This window comes from Bos indicus, chromosome 15 (assembly GCF_029378745.1).
Source record: "Bos indicus isolate NIAB-ARS_2022 breed Sahiwal x Tharparkar chromosome 15, NIAB-ARS_B.indTharparkar_mat_pri_1.0, whole genome shotgun sequence".
In the NCBI taxonomy this organism is placed as follows: Eukaryota; Metazoa; Chordata; class Mammalia; order Artiodactyla; family Bovidae; genus Bos; species Bos indicus.
This window is the reverse complement of record NC_091774.1, coordinates 53,343,704-53,364,257: the sequence shown is the minus strand read 5'-3', so window position 1 is coordinate 53,364,257 and position 20,554 is coordinate 53,343,704. Positions and strand designations below refer to the sequence as shown.

At 47.4% G+C, this 20,554-nt stretch overlaps 1 protein-coding gene across 8 annotated transcripts in view; it reads left to right on the top strand.

The window, feature by feature from the left end:
- FAM168A (family with sequence similarity 168 member A) overlaps positions 1-20,325 on the top strand; it is a 202,420-nt gene extending 182,095 nt beyond the window's left edge. For 5 of the 8 annotated variants that reach the window (XM_070803870.1, XM_070803869.1, XM_070803868.1 and 2 more), the window contains 6 exons: positions 17-43; positions 4,957-5,082; positions 11,488-11,630; positions 12,233-12,407; positions 13,717-13,846; positions 14,566-20,325. In XM_070803870.1, the coding sequence (XP_070659971.1) occupies positions 17-43; positions 4,957-5,082; positions 11,488-11,630; positions 12,233-12,407; positions 13,717-13,829 (584 nt within the window). In that variant the 3' untranslated portion in view covers positions 13,830-13,846; positions 14,566-20,325. The remainder of the gene's footprint in view (positions 1-16; positions 44-4,956; positions 5,083-11,487; positions 11,631-12,232; positions 12,408-13,716; positions 13,847-14,565) is intronic. The other 3 variants (XM_019975035.2, XM_070803867.1, XM_070803871.1) reach the window with 3 other exon arrangements.
- Positions 20,326-20,554: the final 229 nt, after the last annotated feature.

Below are 20,554 nucleotides of genomic sequence, written 5' to 3'. Positions count from 1 at the left end.
CATTTCTATCCAACAGAGTTTCAGTTCCTGCATTCAGCTTATGGTAGGAAAGCTATTTTTCCTCATCTGTATTATGGCCTATGAATGTGTTATCTCGTAACAACAGTAGATCCCCTCTCCTTTCCTCCCCAAATCCCATCCCCTAGGCTTGGGCTCCCCCAGGTGGCTCAGCAGCAGTTCCTAAAGCATGCAGGAACATGTCTGATGGTGCAAAATCATGGGTTGGAGACACATATGAACCGTCCCCTAGGGCAGCAGTGAAGGATCATGGCACTAAAAGGCGTCTCTCCCTTTCCTCACCTCCGGGGTCTCATCTGACCTAGGTCAGAAACCTTCACCCTGTGACTGCTGAATTCAAACCAGTGAACAAAAATCCCTGGGCCTCCATGGCTCCTCTATTGGCTGTGTGGCAGCCCCTGTGGAGGAATACCTGGATTATGCCTGTAAGAACGCAAAAAACCAGTCTGCCCCAGGATCAGATTTTTCCATCTGCATTGGCAGTCTCACATGTTTAAAGACCTGGTTAACTTTAGATGCATCTATTCCCTCAGCCCAGATCTTGAGTTCTGGCTCATCTGGGGGCATTTTCCTAGATGGTGAGAGGTGAGGGTCAAGTGTGCTAATAAACCAGGGACCAGAACTGGATTCTCTGGGCAGTGTGGACTCCAGCCCCAAGGCACCACGGGGAACTCCTGGGCACCTGTGAGGGTCCCAGCAGTGTAACTTGACTAGGTCCTTTTTTGTCATAGACAGGAAGGGACCATAGCGGGGACTTGTTGCTTTCACCACCCTTTCCTGGGCTGCTCAGGACAATGTTTTTGTAAAGTCTCTGCACACTTTCTCAACTTTTAACCTTGAATTATTTGGATGTTGAAAATTGAATTTGTGTGTGGCCCATCTTTTAGGAGATGAGCTGTGAAAATCTCTCCTTTATGCTGCTGTAGGCTGCGTGATCTTGGGCAATTTGCTAGTATCTCCAGGCCATTAAGTGTTTTATTCCAGATGATCTCTGAGGTCCCTTTAAATGCTAATAGAGGGCCCTCTTAAAATCTTATTATTTCATTTTTGCTAGTCACAGACCTGTTTCTCTTATTGTTTATGAGGAATCATTTTTGTTTGCCTCAGAATATATGAACTTGAACAGAAGGCTCCATAGAAAGTGAGAGAAGCACTCCTGCTTCCTTTCCCTTCCAGTTGTAGCATCTAAATATTAAGAGTAGTATGGAGCTCTTCTCTTCACAGATGGTTCTGTTCCGGATCCTAAGCTGGGGGCCCTTTGAAGCTGCAGAGGTCAGTAAGACAGAGTTCTTGTTTTCAAGGAGCTCACAGTTTAACAGGGGAGATAGACAAACCAGCAGGGAACTTCTAAGAAACACAGGAACTGGGATAGTGAACCAAATGGGGCACATGAGAGAAGTATGGTCAAGAATTGGGGGGGAGAAAAGGACCTCATAGTGGAGGCAAGTCTTCAGTTCATGGTTGATGGATTAATAAATGCCTACCAGGTGGCATCTGGGGAAAGATATGCCAGGAAGAGTGAGCAGTGTGAGCAAAAATACAGAGAAGTGATGCTTCTTGGCATAGTCTTGGAATGGTGAGCGATTTGTGTGGCTGACATGTAGGGTTGAGAGCGAGAACAAAAAGAATCTAGAGAGATCATAGGACTAGATCTTGAGGGGCCTTAAGTGCCACACAAGGCGTTAGGTAGTGGAGGACCATGGGATGTTTTTAAGAAAGAAGGTTTTGTGATTAGATATAGGTCTTAGAAATATCACTCTGCTTGCAGCTTGGAGATTGGAGTTAGCAGGTCTGAAAACAGAGAGAGGAAGCAGTTGCAGTAATTCAGGGAGGAGGTGATGAGAGCTTCCATGGAGCTGCCACATCTGTGAGTGGAGGAGTGGGCAAGCCCCGGAATCAGAAACTGTGAGACCAGATACTTGATTTTTGATCCTCACAATCAGTGCTGTCAAGCGATCAAGTAGTGGTTATTTATTGTCGTATTGTGAGACAAAAATCTGAAGTTTAGAAAGGTGTCGTGACTTGCCCAAGGTCCCACAGCTAACAAGTGGCACAGCCCAGGCCAGAACTCAGATTTCCTGACACACTGCATTGTTCAGGATGATGGTCCCTTGCTGCCTCTCCTCCTTGTAAGTGTGCTTAACAGATTGTTCAAGTGTCAGAGGGCGTGAGGGCCCCGTGTCCAGGGATGTGAACAACCCAGCACTTGGACGTGGGCAGCATGCTGTGACTGGGTTCTCTCTCTCTTTTTGTAAATTGAGGAATAGTACATATATAGCACTCCATAAAGTTTCGCCAGTCTCAAACATGCACCTCAATAGTATTTGACAAATATATACACATGTATTTATTCAAAATATAGATCATTTCTAGGAGTTGGTACCTTTCATGGCACCAGGAGCAGGCATGCCTGTCAGAGCAGCCTTCTCTGTTACCACGCCTCTCAAAGTGTCAGTTGGATTGTCTTCATCCCACAACTGAGTTCTGAATTGCTACCAGCAACAGGTTACTTTAGAATTGTACATGGACAAGGAGAATCATATGGTATATCTAACTAATGAGGAGAGCAGATTGACAGCTGCTATTTGTTGTTTTAGTCTTCATATTTATCTAGTTACGTAGATTATTATATATTCATATATATAGAAAACTACAGAAATATTAGTTTTTATTTTCTTTATAATGAAGCCAGAACAAAATATCCACTTCTTCACAAACATGTATGGTTTAGTTCACTGGCTCAGTTGGGAAATACACAAATCAAAGGCACAGTCACACTTGCTTCTTTCCTGGTTAGCCTGGAACATTGTTTGCTGTGCGTGATGCTGTCTTGTTCACTCTCTGGCTGGCGTGTGGCTGTGTTGCATCCCCAGCTAGACCATAAATAACCTTGTGTGCGGTGCCCATGACCCACGTGTGTTCCTGTCCACCGTGGCACTCCCCTCAGTGCTGAGTGCAGTGTAGGCCTCAGTTGCTCTCTGGTTGATTTTGACGGACTTTAATTGTCACATGGTCCTTCAGGCTAATGTCAAACTTTTGGTTTATGGTTAAAATTATGGTAAAGTATGCACCATTTGGGTTAAAAACTGGACCAGAATAGGACATCCAAATTCTCCACAGTCAGATTTCAGGCTCCTGCCCTCTGGTAGATTCCTGTGGAGTCTAGAGGGCCTGGGCTTGCTCTATCTGACTTCTTAGAGTGAATGTTTTACTTTTTTAGGGAGTTGATTTAGGTGGTCAGGGCTTTCCAGCCAAGTGGAGTGGCAGGTTCTAAACTTGGAGCCATCTTAATAGGATTTTTCAACACTAATTGGTTCCTTTATTAATCCCCACCACTCCCCCCATCCCCGCCCCTCAGGCAAAGAAACTCAAGGTAATTGTTTAAAATTGACTGCCCTCCTCCTTTGTTGTCTGCAGAGTCATGATCCAATGTCCAGCAAAGGCCCTGGACTCTGCATGGAATTCTGCTGGATCTCCATTTCTTCTACCAGAATTCTCCTTTTAGTGTCACTTCCCTGCCCATGATTTCCTTCTCATTTCTCAGCATCTGTTGTATATATTGCGGGCCATTGATGCAAGCTCAGAGTCAGCCCAGAACAGCTACACTCTTTTCCTTGGTTCAGCTAAAACAGCAGAGTCTTTGACCTCCTCCTCTGGCCACAGTACTTTGACGACTGAAGGACAGAGGCGTTTCCAGTTACCTGGACAGGCAGAGGGGTTTATGGGAATTTGTCTGGAGTGGACTATCCTTGTCCTGATGGAATGAGAGAGTATAGGCAAATTTGCTGCTCTTACTACCCTGTCTACCTCAGCCCCTTGTTAAAATGTTTCAAGTATATCCAACTGTTGCCAATACTAATATACTTTAAAACACCCCATATCCATGACTCCCAAGACCTTATTTGAGTGGAAAAGATACTGCTAAAATCATTTTTTAGTCCTAAGTAGAAATTTGGGTCAGGAATATTTCTTCTCTAGTGTTTGAAAATAGATCAAGGGAGATACCTAAAACATTAGGCATCCCCCTCCTTTGAAACTGTATTTCCTTACCTTCCCTACAGGACACATGAAGGTAAGTTTTTTGAGTCACTCCCCACTTCTAGAACATAGGAAGCATCAGCCTTCAAATTTCTCAAGCTGAGCTTTGAGTCAGCCTGGAAAGTCTCTGCAGATTTCTTTCAAACTGGGCTTCATCTCTATTTCACATCTACTCTAAGGTTGACAGTTGCTTTCTTGATGGCCCAGAAGATTTCGTCTCTAATTCATGAGGCCATGTCTCAGGTGGAGCACTGTGGCAGGAGGTACAAAGGGTGTGCCAGAGGCCTTTCTGCCTGGTCCCCGCTAGGTGCACAGGAGAAGGAGTTTGCAGGGAGAGTCCCACTGGACAGCCTGTGCCTTCCAAGCTGCCAAAGCTCAGTCCCTTTACAAGAAATGGCAGTCCAGCAAGGTTCACGTCAGGTGGTAATTAGCATTCTGGGGTCTCTCTGAAAGCGGTTGTTAAATACACCTCCAGCTGAGATTTCAGGCATGAAAAAGGAGTACTCAGTTGATCTGGCCCAATAGGCAGTCAAAGGTTCCGAGTTGCTACACATTAACAAGGAAGTGGCTAAGGTATATCTCAGAGCCTTAGGCCAGAATGCCAGACAGTGGAAGGTGGTATTCATAAGCATTGTCATGCTTTTAGTAGTGGGTAGAAAATCCCAACTCTCCTGATTAGTGTAAGGTCAGATTTCCTCAGCTTCAAATCATTTAGAAGCTCATTTCAGCACTCCTCCCAACCACTCACCCATCTCAGAAAGGCTGAACCATCCTGTGTGTCTGAATGGGGCCCCTTGGGTTATATGTTTCCGTCCAGCCCAAGACCCTTGCTTTGTGTCTGTGATTGGTGGTGCCCACTTCTTATTTCTGCCTAATGCCATTCTTGTGTCTTCCCTTAAGCAACTCTGCTGATGAAACAGGCCTGGCCACAGAACTCGTCTTCCTGTGGCACTGAAGGCACCTTCCACCTCCCAGTGGACACCGGGACCGAGAACCGAACTTACCAAGCATCCTCTGCGGCTTTCAGTAAATACAGCCTGTCTCCTCCTTTCCTTGTTCCCCTTGGTTGGGACTGATTTGTCTCTTAGGAAGAAAGGAAAGGGAACTTTTAAAACTGACATTTGTAAGACAATGTTTTAAGAGGTTCTCTCTCCAACCCACTGAAAAATTGGCCCTCCTCATACAGGAGCGTGGTGGGCTGCCGTCTGTGGGGTCGCACAGAATCGGACACGGCTGAAGTGACTTGGCAGCAGCAGCATACAGGGAAAGGTCATCCTCTTTAATCATGCACCGCACTTTGAGGAGACACAAAGCAGAGAGGGAAAGAGAAGGAAGTACTCATCTGCCAAGAAGTTTGATGAGGGAAGGACTGTTACTGCATTTCAGGGGAAAAGACAAAGGGCAGTTTAAAGGCTTGTGGACTTTTGGACAGAGGGGCCTCCTCCAGCTAGCACAAGGATTTTCAGCCTCAGCACCGTGGACATCAGGAGCAGATAATTCTTAGTTGGGAGGTGGCTATGTTGTACAAAATTGGCCCTTGCTTGAGAAATACTGCCCCTTGCATGAAAGCTACACCATGGAAGCAACGTAAGTGCAGGGGTCCTAGTGGAGGCCGGAAACTGGTCTGGCTGGTCAGATGGGTCCCGTTCACTCGAGGCTCAGTGGAGTGACTGATGGTTTCACTTTCACCTCTGATTTTTAACACAAAATGACTCCACTAGGTAAAATGAGGGCCAGTGTTCAGAAATTACCGAGTGGCATTTTGACTCTGTGTAAGGAAAATCTTCATGCTTTCTTGGAGCTGTCCAAAAGAGAAATAGCTGGCTTTGCGTGTGGTAAGCGCCTATCTCTTAAGTTGTGCCAACATGGGCTGGTCAGACCCTCAGAGGGATGTTGCAGACTAGGCCAATGGTCTGGGGTTCAATGAAGTATTACTCTATTAAGTAAGTAAATTAGAAGAATATGTTGTATTTAAAGTTTTTCATTAAAATATTGTTTTCTCCTTAGTTATCATTGCCCCTTCGTGTCAACATAGTTTATACAACATAACTCTCACCTTTTGAAGAATATGCTTTCATGATCACGCTCTCATTTAATCTACACGATAGTCCTGTTTGGGTGGATTTTTATTCTATTTTGAAAGCTGAAGCTCAGAAAGGTACTATGCCCAATGCAGCACAACTGGAGAAAGGTTTCACCTAGGATAAGTTTCTATTACGGACTTTTTTCTTGAGATTAATTTTACTGTTTTTTAAGAGAGAGACAATAGCAGTAGGGAGTTTTTCCAGATAACCTATGATATGATACATGTGCGGGCATATAATACATCTCTTCTATCCACACATATGGAGGTACATGCATACAGACACACCTACTGCAGTGTAGCGGAAAGAGGCCTGGAGTGGAAGACCAAAAGACTTGGATTGTGGACTTGGTTCTGTGTAACCTTGAATAATTCCCATGCTTTGGACCTTATTTTTTCTAAAGGTAAAATGAGACTAGACTAGGTCATCTTGGCGCTGTATACCCAATATCCTCCACCCTGTCAGGGGCCTTCTTGCCAGCTGCCAACTAGCCTTTGTTCACACATCTCCAAGTGTGGCATATTCATTCCCTCCAGAGACAGTCTTTTCCACAGCAGGGAAGTATCTGTATTAGAAGGCCTTGCCTTTCACCATGTTAACCTCTTCCTGAAGTTCCACTGAACTGCCCAGTAGCTATAGCCCACTGTCCTCTCACAGGCTCTCACAGTCACTAGAAAGGGCCAAGGCGTACCCCCTTTCTTATAATTTATAGATAGTGGTAGGATTGACTGGTCCTCCCATATCCCCCCAGGGTTTCTCCCAGCACACAGATTTTGTGGCTTCTAATACCAGAGAAAACTCAGGACCCTTTGAAAAATTCAGTTTAATTTCACTAACACTTGCTAAGCCTGTTTGTAATTAGGTCTCCCTCCTACTTATTCAGCACTCTCTTGTTCAGCTGCCAACAAGGAGACTTGGGGGTCAAGGCAAGTCTCATACATAGAGCTTTGTCCAGACATATAAATCTGATAGTCAATAAACTGATTAGTCTAAAAGGCATCCTTGATGTGAGCATCAATGCATTTGAAAGTGGTAGGGGCTCTCCTGCTGAAAAAGAATTACGACAGTGCAGAAGGATTAAAGAGAGGGCTAAAAAGGGTTTATCTTGCTAATATACACACTCTCTTTATTACCCTATTTGATGGAGTTTAAAATTATGGTTAGGAACCCGAGAGAAAGAATAGGGTACCATAAACAAAGCCTTTTTCAAAAGACAGGGCTGGGACTGCGAGTGATCGAATTCCCTTTTTCTCTCACAATATCGCCTTTAATGAAATGGGGATACAAAGGCCAATATACCAGATGTCCAAGATTGGACTACAGAGACAGACATATGATCAAAAAAGGAACTCTGCCCAGGGCATGGTAAGCCTGATCTCTGGGCCCAGCTCTGCATTGATGTGCTGTGCAGTTTTGGAAAAGTTGCTGCTCCCCTGGGCTCTAGATTCTTCACCTGAATTGGAGAGGATTGAATTCAAGTCTCTAATGTCCTTAAGGTGTAGCATTCCAAAGTCCTAGTTCTGTAACCTTTAGACTTAGGTAGGACTCTTTTCAGGAGACCCAGGCCTCAAGAGATGAGTCTAAGTTCATTTGAGCAAAATCAGTGAGTCTTTGTTTTGACTTGGTTTTGTTTTGTTTGTATCGAGTCCAACAGCTTTTTTTTTTCCCCTTTAATTTAGGTGCATAAAGTAATAAACCCTGAATTCTGTGATACTTGAGGTAGCCCAGGGGAATTTCCATTGATCCTCAAGGGTGTGGATAGGACCATCAGTCAGTTACGGAATGTCCTCTGCAAGGATTTTCTCATAAAAGTCTCACTGAAATACTCACAGCTTAGAGTATCAGCACTGGAAAGATCTTCTGATATTATCTAGTCCAATGAACGTATTCCTTAAGAGAAGAATTGACCTGACTCACTGACGAGCCCAGGACTTGGGGACTGTAGTTAGAGGAGGGAGCACCGAGTCCTGGGTGCTCGTGAGCAGTCACTCACTTGCTGTCGTCGTCTTATCTGTGAAACGTTTGTGCTGGTCTTGATGATCTCTAAGATATCTTCTAGCTCTGCAGTTCTGCTTCTCCCTTCTCAACCTCTCTGGACAAATAGGCAAGGCCTTCTTCTCCAGCATCATCATTTTGGCCACCAAGTGTGTTTTGGCTAAACTGATTTGTATTCTGAGTTCATGTGTGTCTATTTCAAAACATGAAGAAAGGAAACACTCTCAGACAAGGTTATTCCTAGGTGTAGAAACCAAATTCTACTGCAGTCTCTGGGCGCCTCTTGATTTCCCTCAGAGGGACAGTGTCAACACTTTGTGAGATGTGGTTGTCCTTGTGACACAGAAGGTGCGTGCAGGCTTCCCAGAGGATAGAACTTGAGCACACCTTCTCTGGAAACATAAAGGAGAGTCTAGCACCACTGGCGTGTTAACTTTAAAGAATCTTAAAATCATGGCATTTTAAACCATTAAATTTAAAAATTCTAGAATCCTGAAGTCTGTGTTTCAAGTTGGATCCCACCATGAAAGTTATGGTTTAGCTTCCTGTCTACTGTCATCTTTCAGACCAGTCTCTGTACACGTCCCAGAACAGGAAGCTTACTGTCTCTCTATACAGGGAGAGAGAAAGGAATAATAGGTAACCTATATGAACTATTCTTATTGTGTCAGGCTTTCTTCTAAGGGCTTTGCACTTATTCATGTATTCATCACTATAACCCTATGAAGTAAGTGATGATATTATCGTCCCCATTTTGTAGATGACGAAACTGATGTATTCTACAGCTGTTAAGTAGGAGAGCTGGGGTTTGGACCCAGGCAGTCAGTCTGGCTCCAGATTGCTCATCACTATAACCCTATGCTATATAGCTTTCAGAGATAGGGATTCTTAGTATTCGGGGGTGTCCTGCCCTCCTGCATGGAAGAGGGGTGCTTTCCATTCTGGCAGGGCTCCCCATAGCGTCTTATTTCTTTAAGTCAGGAGTTAACAGGCTTTTCCTGTAAAGGGGCAGATAATAAATATTTTAGACTTTTCAGGCCTTATGGTCTCTGACATAACTACCATTCAGCCAGTAAAGCAGCCATAGTCAGTATGTAAATGAATGGGCATGGCTGTGTTACAGTAAAACTTGATTTACTAAAACAAGCTGCAGTCACACACACAAAAATTGTGGTTTGCATGTTTCAAATGTAAATAGTATGAATAAAAGATCCTGTGGTAAATCTGGAAATAGTCTCCTGCATATGCCTATCCCTTGAGATTCACAGTTCATCCTATTACTTTAAAACTTGTCTCTGTCATGGAATAAAACCTATTTCTCTCTTATTTTATATTTCTCCTCCTCCTCTCCCTCCTCCCCTCTTCTCTCCCTTTCTCTCCCACCTTCTCCTTCCTTGGGGGGAGGGGGCAGAATAGCAGTTAGGCTCCCTTAGCATCATACTTCATGTTCTTGGGACGTGCCCATCTTGAGAATCCCCTTTTTCTACAGACAAGTAAACTGTCTCTGGTTGAAGTACAGCTCAAACGGCTCCTAGACATGTGCAAACCTACGCTCCTTGACTTCCCCCACAGTATCTGCTTCTCCCGGGACCACATTTCATGATTAGCTGTATGGTCTAGACTCTTGGAGGAATCTGCTGTAGACTTCTTCCTCAACTGACTCACATCTCCACTTCCAGTTAGTTTCTAATTCTTACCAATGCTCTCTTCTCATTAATGTATTTTTCTCTACTCCATCCTCATTGCTACTTATTTCCCAAGCATGTTTGACCACAAAATCAGTTTCTCCAGTTTTTCACAGAACAAACTATGAATCTCCAGGTGGAAAGATAAACGGCATGATTCCAGGGAAGAGGACAGGGCACCTTTTGGCAGTGCCTTGTGTGGTAACTGCACAGTCGCTTTCACATCCTCCTGAGTATTTCATCAGGGTATGCCCAGGCTGTGGTGTGACCTGAGTGAGATTTGTGACTGTGTGGCAGCCTGCTTTAAATGGGGGTTAGGGTAGAAGAGAATCAGTGTCTTTAAAACAATGGGATTTTAGTTCAGGAAGAGATCTTCATTCTTAGCCTTCTGATTTTACAATATAAGAAACTAAGGCCCAGAGACTTGGCAGTAGTTACAGCAAATTGGAGGAAAGCCTGGACTGAAGCCTGGACCCCTTCTCTTCCAGTAAAGCACCCTTTTTACTCTGCCTCCAGTTCCTTATAAAAACAGCTCCGTGTTACTGAATGGGTCCTTGTTGAGCGTCTTGTAGGCAAAAGACCTAAAGCCAAGAGAGGTTTCGTGATGTGTCAACCAGACCAAGTCAGGATGGAGGACCACAGGGAAGAATCTCCAACAACACCCCATTGGAGATCCAAAGCCAAGGTCCCCTGGCACTGTCCCTTCAACTCAGAGAGTGGGGCTACCTGATGATCGCTCAGTTTCCATAGAATCATTCCATGTTGTGATTCTCTAAGGACATAGCCTTGTTCCTAAGTGGTTTATGTTTCAGGTTTTTCCTGTGAACTTAGGATCTGACTCTCTTTTCCAGAAATTCAAAGGCAGCATAGTTTGTGTGAATGGCTGATTGTGAACTTCTCGGAGCCTGACTTCTCAGCCCCCCTCCCCAGCTTCTGTCCACCCTGCTGACCAGACGTGGCCTGGGTTCCAGGTCGATGTGAATCTTTTTTATTCTGACTTCAGTCTTTCAAGCAGCGGTGGCCCTCCCCCAAGCCCCAGGAGGGGAGGAAAAGCAAGCCATGTAGAGCAAAGTTTTTCAGCATCTCAGAAAAGGAGGATCTCTGAATGGTGTTTTGTATGAGGTTTCCACCTTAAAACCTGACAGGGAAGAAGAGGAGTATGGTGGAGAGCAGTTCATAAAGGGAGAGAGATATAAGGAGGAAAGAGAGAGTAAGGGAGAAAGCAAGACAGAAGCAGCAGCAGCAGCAGATGCCCCAGGGTACTGAGTGAAGAGATTTAAAAGCAAGAAGAGAGAGTGCAGTATAGAGCAAGCAGATTGAGGGTCTCCCATCCACATGTACCTGCCTGTCTCATGGTACAGGTTTCAGAATCCTAGACTGTCCGAGTTTCAAGGGCCCCTTAAGAGATCATCTGGTCCCAGCCTCAGAGCCCTGAGACACAGAGAAATAAAAGATGCCACACATGCAGCCCTATGCACCAGGACTGAGGGAGCTGCCTCTGGGGCCAGGGCTCTCTGGGCAGAGCCCTGTACTTTGTCTGTTCTCATCTGTGTTTCCAGCCTGGATTCAGCCCATGCTTGTCTGGGGAGTCGTGACTGGGACCTGCTGCCTCCCAGCGATGCTGTTCTGCCAACTAATTGGAAGTCTTTCTTATTGCCTTGGTACAGGATATACTGCGGGGACACCATACAAGGTCCCACCGACCCAGAGTAATACTGCTCCGCCCCCCTACTCCCCTTCACCCAACCCCTACCAGACGGCCATGTATCCAATCAGAAGTGCCTACCCCCAGCAGAATCTGTATGCCCAGGTAAGTACATGTAGAAGCCTGGGTCCACCTCTTCTGCAGGTAAAGGAGCCACCAGCCTGGGTGGGTGGGGTGGAGGGGGAAGAAAAGAGAGTTTGTGGCTCTGATCAGCTGTCATTCTTGTGTCACTGAAGCAGTAACCTTACAGCCTATACATACCCTCACTCTACCTCAGTCCACAGTCAGAGGCTCTTGTTATTATTTAGTAGAAGCATTTGAGAAGCTCTGGATTAAGATGATTCAGGCCCTGTGTCTACTCTGCCCAGAGATCAGCAGACCTGAGGGCTGTGATGGCAGAAAGCAGTCATGTGATCCAGGCAGTGGGATGTCACCTCAGACCATTGTCTCCATCGTCAACCTTTTTGCCTAAAAGGAAATATATAGTAAGAGACATTTGGGGAAGTGCTCTGCATTTAGGACATTTTTCCAGTATGTAAAATGGAAGCATTCACACCAGCACGGTGCTTCCATGAGCAGAGCCTCAGACCTTGTGTCCCTGGGCCAGAGATCCTCAGACACCATCCCTTAGGGTTTGAGACAGGCTCCCCTCCCCTCTCTCCCCACCTCTCCAAAAGCCGGTGTGACAAAAGCCCCTCTTCCCCCAGGGAGCTTACTATACACAGCCGGTGTATGCTGCCCAGCCCCATGTCATCCACCACACCACGGTCGTCCAGCCCAACAGCATTCCCTCTGCCATCTACCCGGCGCCTGTCGCCGCTCCCAGGACCAACGGCGTGGCCATGGGAATGGTGGCCGGCACCACCATGGCGATGTCAGCAGGTAAGGGCAGCATCTATGTCAGTGTCCATTCCCTTCCTCCAGGAACTCATGACAGTGGAAAACACAGTCATGGAATCGACTGTAGCATAACATGAAGAATCCTGTACCTGGGAGTTCTAGGGACCCTCTAACTCTCTCCACAGGGCTGCGGAAGATTTCACCATGGAGGATGTAGTGAGCTAGGCCTTAAAAGGTGAACAGAGGCTAATCAGAGAGATGAAAGAGGGAAGGGCAGTCCAGGGGAGAGAACATGAGTAAAGCACATTCACAGAATGGACATGGTGTAAATCGCTTAGAAAATGAGAGCATGGAGTTGGAAGGGTGGCTGGAGCAGTTGTCAGAGATAAAGTGGTGGAGAGTCTCGAATACGTAGGTAACAGGGAGCTAGCAAAGAGGTTTAAGCATGGGAGAGATAGGGTTTGTCTAATCATTCTCTCTGACTGCAAGGTGGAGACAGCTGGGTTGGGGAGATATGGGGGGAAAGCTGTGCTTTAGAGGAGAGATAATGATGCTAGGACTCTGCTAGCAGCAGAGTCCCAAACAGGAGGGCACAGGGCAATGTTCTTTAGCAGGCAGGAGCTTCAGGACCTGTCTGGTAATTAATTGTGAGTCTTGGAAGAAACAGGAGTCCAGGAGGACCCCTTCTCCATTTCTGGCTTACTCTAGAAGCCCTGAGGATGGAGTTAGGGAGAGACACCAGAGGAAGAGCAGGTTTGGGGAAGTCTTTGGATGAGTTGGCATTAAAAGAAGAGCATGAGAAGACAAGAGGGCTCTGAATAACCTTGAGAGACCCAATTTTCAGAGAATCAGCGAGGTCATCTTCTGGGGAAAGAGAATACAAGGGCTTGAGTGGCCAGGAGGTGGGAGTTGGGATTTTCCTCTGCCCCTAATGTAAGCATTGAGGCCTCTCACTCCCCAGATCAGGTCAGCAAGCTGATGCAGATCTGCTGGGTGCCAGCCTTATTGTTTGGGTCCTGGGGACCAAATACCGATAGACCAAACCAGAGGCCTACCCTTAGGAACAGCTAGGTTAGTGGGACGACCAGCGCCACATAAAGCAGCAGACACCTCAGTGTGACGTGCAGTGAGAGGAGCGCACGGAGAAGAGTGAAAGGAGGCCACTGGAGACTGGCTGTCTTGGAGCATCAGGAAGGTTTCCCCTTGGGAGACGGCTCCTGGCAAGGTGGGGAGGGGCGGGCGGCAGCTCATGAGCAGGCGGGGAGCAGCTGTGAAAGATCACGGCTCTTCCTCCTCGTCCCAGCACGTGGACGGCCTCATCAGGTTTCCTCTTCTCCTTCCGGATGCTCAGGTACCCTGCTGACTGCACCCCAGCACACCGCGATCGGGGCACACCCTGTCTCCATGCCAACATACAGGGCCCAAGGGACCCCTGCGTACAGCTATGTGCCCCCGCACTGGTAAAGCCTGCGTCCATCCAAGTGAGTGAGGACCGGGTGGGAGGTGGGAGAGTGACCAACTCTCAGAGCTGTCTCAGAGCCCCTGGCTTGGCCTGCAGCACAGGTGTCAACAGGGGTTAGGTGACAGTTACTAGTTGTTTTCCTGCTGCAGCTTCAGCAATATCACTCTTCATGATAGCTGTCATTTTCTATATATTCTAGATACTTTACATACGTTATCTCATGATCCGCACAGTAACTCTGTGAAGTAAGGATCATTGCTCTATTTTACAGATATAGTTTAGTATCACTTAACTAGTAAAAACTAACCTGGGACTTGAACTCCAGTCCTCTAGTACTAAATTTTGTGCTCTTTACTGTATGGTCTTCAGACTACTTCTAACTGTGGGCCTATCCTTCCAATGAACTTTTATCTCAATCAGATGTTGGCTCTGACTGGGTCCAGGCAGAAGCCCTAGGTCACCCTCACCACCAGGCTCCCCCTGTCCTCTGCAGATCCTAAGGCAGTGCCAGTGACCTGTAGAGCTCCAGGGATGTCACTGAAAATCACTGCCATGCCTCCTTGTCTCCCTTGCCGCCTCCTCCAGAGCTCTTGGCACTGGATGGGAAATGGGCCGCTCCACTGGGAAGACACAGACGACTCCATTTAGGGCTCTCAGCATGAGGGGAGGGTGTCCAGGAGTTCCCCAAGGGCCTCAGGAATACCGCTGTCACTAATGGCTTTCCCCTTCCTCCCCTAGACCTGGAGTCACACATTGTATGCAACTACTCAAGTCTTACACAGGTGCTGGAGCAGCTCCCTAGCAGCACCACCTCTATTTGCAAGAAGAGACAACGGAAGTGCAAGGGTCACTTTATGCATCTTTAACGGTTTTGGTTTTTATTTTTGGTTTTTGTAAAAGCTGCTTTTTCTAATCTCCTGCCTCTCCCCACTGTCCCCCTCTGAGCCGCTGCCCTCGCAGCTCCACCCTTCTCCTACCTGACCAGGCACATCCTCTCTGCTCCTTTCCTTCCCCAAGCATTCAGTCCTGGGAGCCTAGTCTAGCGGCAGGCAGAGAGTGGGGTCTGTTGCAGTGGTTCTGCTGAAGGTGCGATTTCCTTTGAAGAGCATAGTGGATGTGACCCTTGGGTCCAGGGTAGGAACTCAGAACTGTTAAGCAAGCCACATCTCTGAGGGATGGTTTCTTTTTCGATTTTTCTCAAGCAGGATTAGTTTAAGACACTGCTGTATCCTGACACAAATGAAATATCTTCTGATATTTCTGAGAACCATCGCAACAGACCAAGAACAAAACCACCTGATTAGGTAGGAGCGTTCATAGCAGCTTAATAATACCCCAGATGAGAACCTGGGAAAACCAGATTTTTTCTTTGGGAGAACTTGAGGGAGGGTGGGGGGAGGGGCGCACTGTGGGAAGGCAGAGGGAAGAGAGTTGAGAGGCCCTTGCCTGCTGGCTTTGGCTTGTAAGGTCTCTGGCCGAATTGTCTGGGCCTGGACCCTCTAATTTGCACAGTGATGTTAACTGACCTGGCACTTCCTCAGAAGGTGATTTTTGACCTCAGACCTGCCAAGCAGCTGCAGGACGGTGGGATCCTAGCCCCCCAAAGCCTCGGAGGCCAAGTGCCCAGTGTACTCTAGACCTTGGCCTCTGAGCCTTCATGGATCCACTCTGGTGAGGAGCTTGCTCCTCAGTAGAGTGGAAACCTGTGGCATTTCTCTCCCTTCCCTTTGTCCTTCCCAGAGCCAGGGCTCACCCGTCTGTCCATGGCGCTGGCAGACAGGCTAAGTTCTTGGTTACCTTGTGCCATTCATGGCCAAAGTGAAGGAACCACATTCCAGGTGGGTGCTGGTGGCTCTGGAGGTCAGGATAGTGAAGGAGAAACAATAGCAATAAACATTTCATCGACTCATGGAACTGAAGGGACCTTAGCAATCATCTCATCCATTCCCCTATTTGACAGATAAGGAAGCTGAGGCCCAGAGAAGAGGAAAGGACTTCCCTAGACCTTGCAGTAAATTAGCATTAAATGCAACCTTCCTGCCTGGGGCATGCTGTCCACAAAAATTTACCTAGGGATGGATTGGCTTGGCTTTGTAAAAATGAAGCCAGCAGTGCCCACACCTGGTGAGCTCTGGAACAGTCTCTGGGCTTTTGTTTCTGCTCTTTTCCTCCATGGATTTCAAAGGCAGAGGTTGAAGACTTGGCCGAGGTCACATAGGGGCAGATGGCGGGAACAGAAATTGCAAATGAGGAAATAGCATTTGGAAATTCTGTGAAGACATGTGGACCTCTCATCCTATACCTGACTCCAGCCCTTGGAGGAGCAGGTGGACTGGCTGAAAAGGAGTCCATGCTGTTAAGACAGTAGCCCCTCATCCTGAGAGGAGAGGAGGAAACATGGGCTCTCTGGGGAGAAGAGGGACCCCTGGGTCAGGAGGCCCCATTGGTCTCAGCCAGGAGCCCAGCTGTCTAACACTGCCCGCCCTGCACCCGGCACTTGGAGGGGTTAGCAGCCCCTTTGGGGATGGTTGGTGGCGGGGGGTGGGGGGGTGGGGTGGCATGCACAGGAACATTTTACTGTACAAAATGGGATCATTGATGACATTTAGAACTTCTAAATAACTCTCTTCATTTTAAATTCATGCATACGTGGATATATCCCTACCCCTACCTCCCATGTCTCCCTAAAGGAGGAAATAATCAGGAAACCCCTGGGCCAGGAGGACCTCAGAGGCTATCTGGCTGTTCCCAGGGGGGCACAGCCCAGCAGCATCCTCGACCTGGGAAATGCAGGACCAGTAAGGAAAAGCCCCGCTGTTCTAAATGGTCTGCTCGGGGGTGCTGAAAAGGTTTTGTTTTAAAACAATAGAAAGTTTTCCAGTGTTAATCCTTTTTTTTCTTCTTTTTTTGGGCAAATACCTCCTCCTACTCTCTGGTTGTATAAGGGTGGGTGAAGGTTGTTTTAGATTATGTCATACATGCTTAGAAAATGCCAAAATAATAATAATGATTATAATAATAATAGGAAACATTTGCATTTGTCAGGTGCTTCATAGACTTCAGAGCACTTCACAGCCTTTAATTTACTGACCCTGAGGGAAAGACAAGGTCAGGGTTATTTCACCCATTTGACAAATGAAGAAACTGGTCCTATTTAATAGCAGGAAAGGGAACTTGCCCCAAAGTGAGCAGAATGCTGGCACCCCAAAAGGCTCCCCTGAACCCTGCTGCCTCCAGATAGGCTGGGGCAGAACCAGAGGAGGGGAAAGGAGATCTAGGAATTACCTTTTTACCTTTCTTCATTCTGTACCAGTATGTAAAAACCAACATCTAGTACCTCAGTTTTTCACAAAGCAATTTCATATCCATCATCTGGCTTAACCCCGTGAAACAGATGATTCTCTCATTTGATCCATGAGGAAACTGAGACTTGGAAAAGCAGAGTGACTTGCTCGTAAGTGGCAGAGCCATTTGAATCTTAGTCTGCGGTCTCTTTCCCTCCAGTCTGAATCCACACACAGGCTTGTGGACTGAAACGCGATGCTGTGCACCCTCTCCTGGCCCTTGTATGTAATTCAAGATCAAGGACAGACCCCAAGGCAAAAACAAGGTGTGGAAAGGCTGGGGTCTGGAAGAACCCAGGCATAGCACCCCTTTTGCGGGCTGAGCACCGGAGCCCCAGTTCAGCTGGCCTCACCCTCTTGCTTTGACGGAGATCCACAAGCCTGGCCAAGCTTGGGGAGTCATTGCAGAGGAACTGAGCCCAGGAGAACGAGGCAGTCGTGTGCCTGTGGTAGGATGAGCACACGTGGGATCACGGGCATCCATCAGGAGGTACCATGAGCATCATCCACAGATACTGGATGGCCCAGTGGTCAAGCTGGACAGAAGGTCAGAGCTTGAGGGGCCCTGTCATTTTAGGAAGTCCAGCAAGCCAGAGAGGACAAGGGGTGCACCCACATGACATTCGAGCTGCAGCATGGCACCAGCAAAGCCCTCTCCACCCCATTCCACTGCTTCTCACCAGTGCTACAAGCTTGGTGGGCAGGGTTAGGGGTACAGGTGGTTCCAGTCACCAGCCAACCCTCACGGCTTTCCCCACTTGTACCTGCCTCCCTCTCCTTAGCCTGGGGCCCAGGAAGCTGGAGTCTGGAAGCTGGAGTGCCCCCAAGTGGTAAGAGCCTGAAATTTAATCTTTCTGCCACATTTTGGAAAAATTGATTTCCTTTCTTCCCCGCAAGACAAGACAGTTGCTGCTCTTCCTCTCTCTCTCCTGGCAGTGACTGTAAAGTGAATATCCCCCTCCCTATATATTGAAAAAGGACACTCACCTGTCCAGTTTATTGTCTGTATACGAAGTACTTTGATATTGATTGCCAAAATTCCCATTTTATAGATAGAAAAAACTAAGTCTCTGAAAGCTTAAGAGACTTGCCAAAGGTCACATAGCTCATGAGAGAAAGAGCCAAGATTTGAACTCTTCAAATCCTCTGCTCTTTCTGCTGACACCTGCAAACCTTGGTGGCCAGCATGCAGAAGGGATGGGCTACCTGTCTGCCCCTAAACAGAGGAACGCTCCAGGGAAACCTGGGAAGTCAGTCTTCCCTGCTGAGCAGATTTTTATGAGGAGCCCTGGAAACCCAGAGGCAGTTCCAGCTGGCAGCACTCGAAGGACAGGAATTTGCAATAAGAGGCCTAACTTGAGCAAAGCACTTTGGGGTCATGATGCCTAGGACTGAAGATGTGTTCAGGGGCAGCCCCAGGCACCTGTCCATTGAAAGACCTATGTCCTTAGGAAGCCTGTGTACCCTTGCTTTCTGACCCTGGAGAGCCGGCCCACTATCCAGACCCAGTGAGTTGGCACTTCCAGGGGACTTGATGTAGCCCTGAATGCTCAAAAGTACACCTGAATCCAGACCCTGGATTTGTTTTTCCCAAGAGTGAGGACCAGGATCTAGAGAGACACTGTGCAGTCCTTCCACCTCATCCCAGCTCTTACCCTTGGCCACCCAAAGTGTTCCAGAGATCTGGGAGTGTGTCTTCAGAGAGGCTGGCTTTGTTCCAAGTACCCTTCAGAAATGAATCACACGGAGCATAGGAGTAGTGCAGATCCTTTGGTCACAGAGTTCTGATGTCCTCACTGTGCAGACAGGACTCAGCCAGAGGTCCAGAGAGGCGCTGGCTGAATCAGGCCTGGAGCCCTGCATGTCAGACCCTCAGCTCTGCTCTGAGGGAGGCGAGAGGGAGGCCTAGAGGGCACAGGTCTTGGTCACAGCACTGTGGCTGGATCAGTCACTGAGATGTCACCATGGCATTTGCTCCTCAATTGCAGTTCAAAGTACATGTGGAAGCTCTGCTTTTCACCCTGTATTCCACAGCACTGTAGGGCATGTGGTCCCCAGCTGATTGCCAAGCTTGGGAATCCAGAGGGGGCAGGTTGGGCAGTGGAGGGGCAGGCTCCATGCCAGTGTCCAGCCCCAGGAGAATCCAGGCTAGACTTACCTCCAAAAGCTGGATCACAGTGGAGACCCAGCCAGGCTAACATCGGGTTCCACAGCTGAGCCTGAGAGAGCTCAGCCTCCTTTGGGTGTGCCAGGTTGGTGGCAGGATTTGTCCTTTACCTGTCCACGTCCCCCTCTAGAAAACCTGTTTCTGAAATTAGGCATTACATGGTTCTAGGGCCTGGCCTTTAAATTTCCTGGCAGGCCAGTTTCAACATTCCATAACCAATCTTGCCTGAGCCAGACTTGGGTCTCACTCCCTCACTTTCTCCAATGGGTATTTTCTACCTTGTGTACTGCTGAGTCCAGCCCAGTAGCCAGGTGATTGGGACTGGCTGCCACAAAGCCAGAAAGGGAAACTAGAACGCTTGCTTCCCTGTGGCTGCATCCATAGTCCCTGGGTCTTCTTGCTGTGGCAGTGAGGCCCTGTACCCAGTCCAGCTCCTGGTAGAGGGGCTATTTTCCTTTTTTGAAGAGAACACATATAACAGCTTTGCTGATAAGTACCAGCCCATAGGTCTCAAAAGGGTGAAGTCATCTTTGGGCCTGACCCCAGCAAGACCAGCATCTCCAGGCTCCAGCCTTCCTCCTTGTGCCTGACAGTCAGGGAAAGAGTGGGACTGGCCAGAGACCACCTTCTCGGGTCAGCCAGCTTGTCTGGATCTATGGTGGGACTGCAGCTCTTCCTTACCCAAGGGGAGGTAAGGCCAGGCCTCTAGCAACGTGGCGTTGTCTGTCATGACCTTTAAAGGCCCAAGGGCCTGTCCCTGTCTCCTGACTAAAAGGCATCTGCATCCCTGTTCATATCACACAACAGAGAAACTTGTTCTCGTGGCATGTACCATCCCTGTGAGAGAGCGTTGTATATGATTTTGTATTTTTTAATTCATTTTAATCTACAGGTTGGAATCTAGTTTTTAAATTTTATTGGAACTCACATTTTAAAAAGAAAAACATTTAAAATAATAATAATAAACCTTTGACCGGTGTCTTCCAAGTAGTTTGAGCAAAGAACTTATAGGTGTTTTCAAAACACAGCCTGGAGTGTAAAGAGTGGAAAGCCCCGCGGCCTCGCTTGTGTGTATGAAGTGTAAATCTGGTTTTGTTCTGTTGTTTTGGATTCTTTTGGGTTTTTGTTCCGTTTTGTTTTGAAGATCAGATAGTGATCACCCTGAAAGATTGAAGCCAAGAATTTGTAACTATGATATTTACTGTAAGCTGTAGAA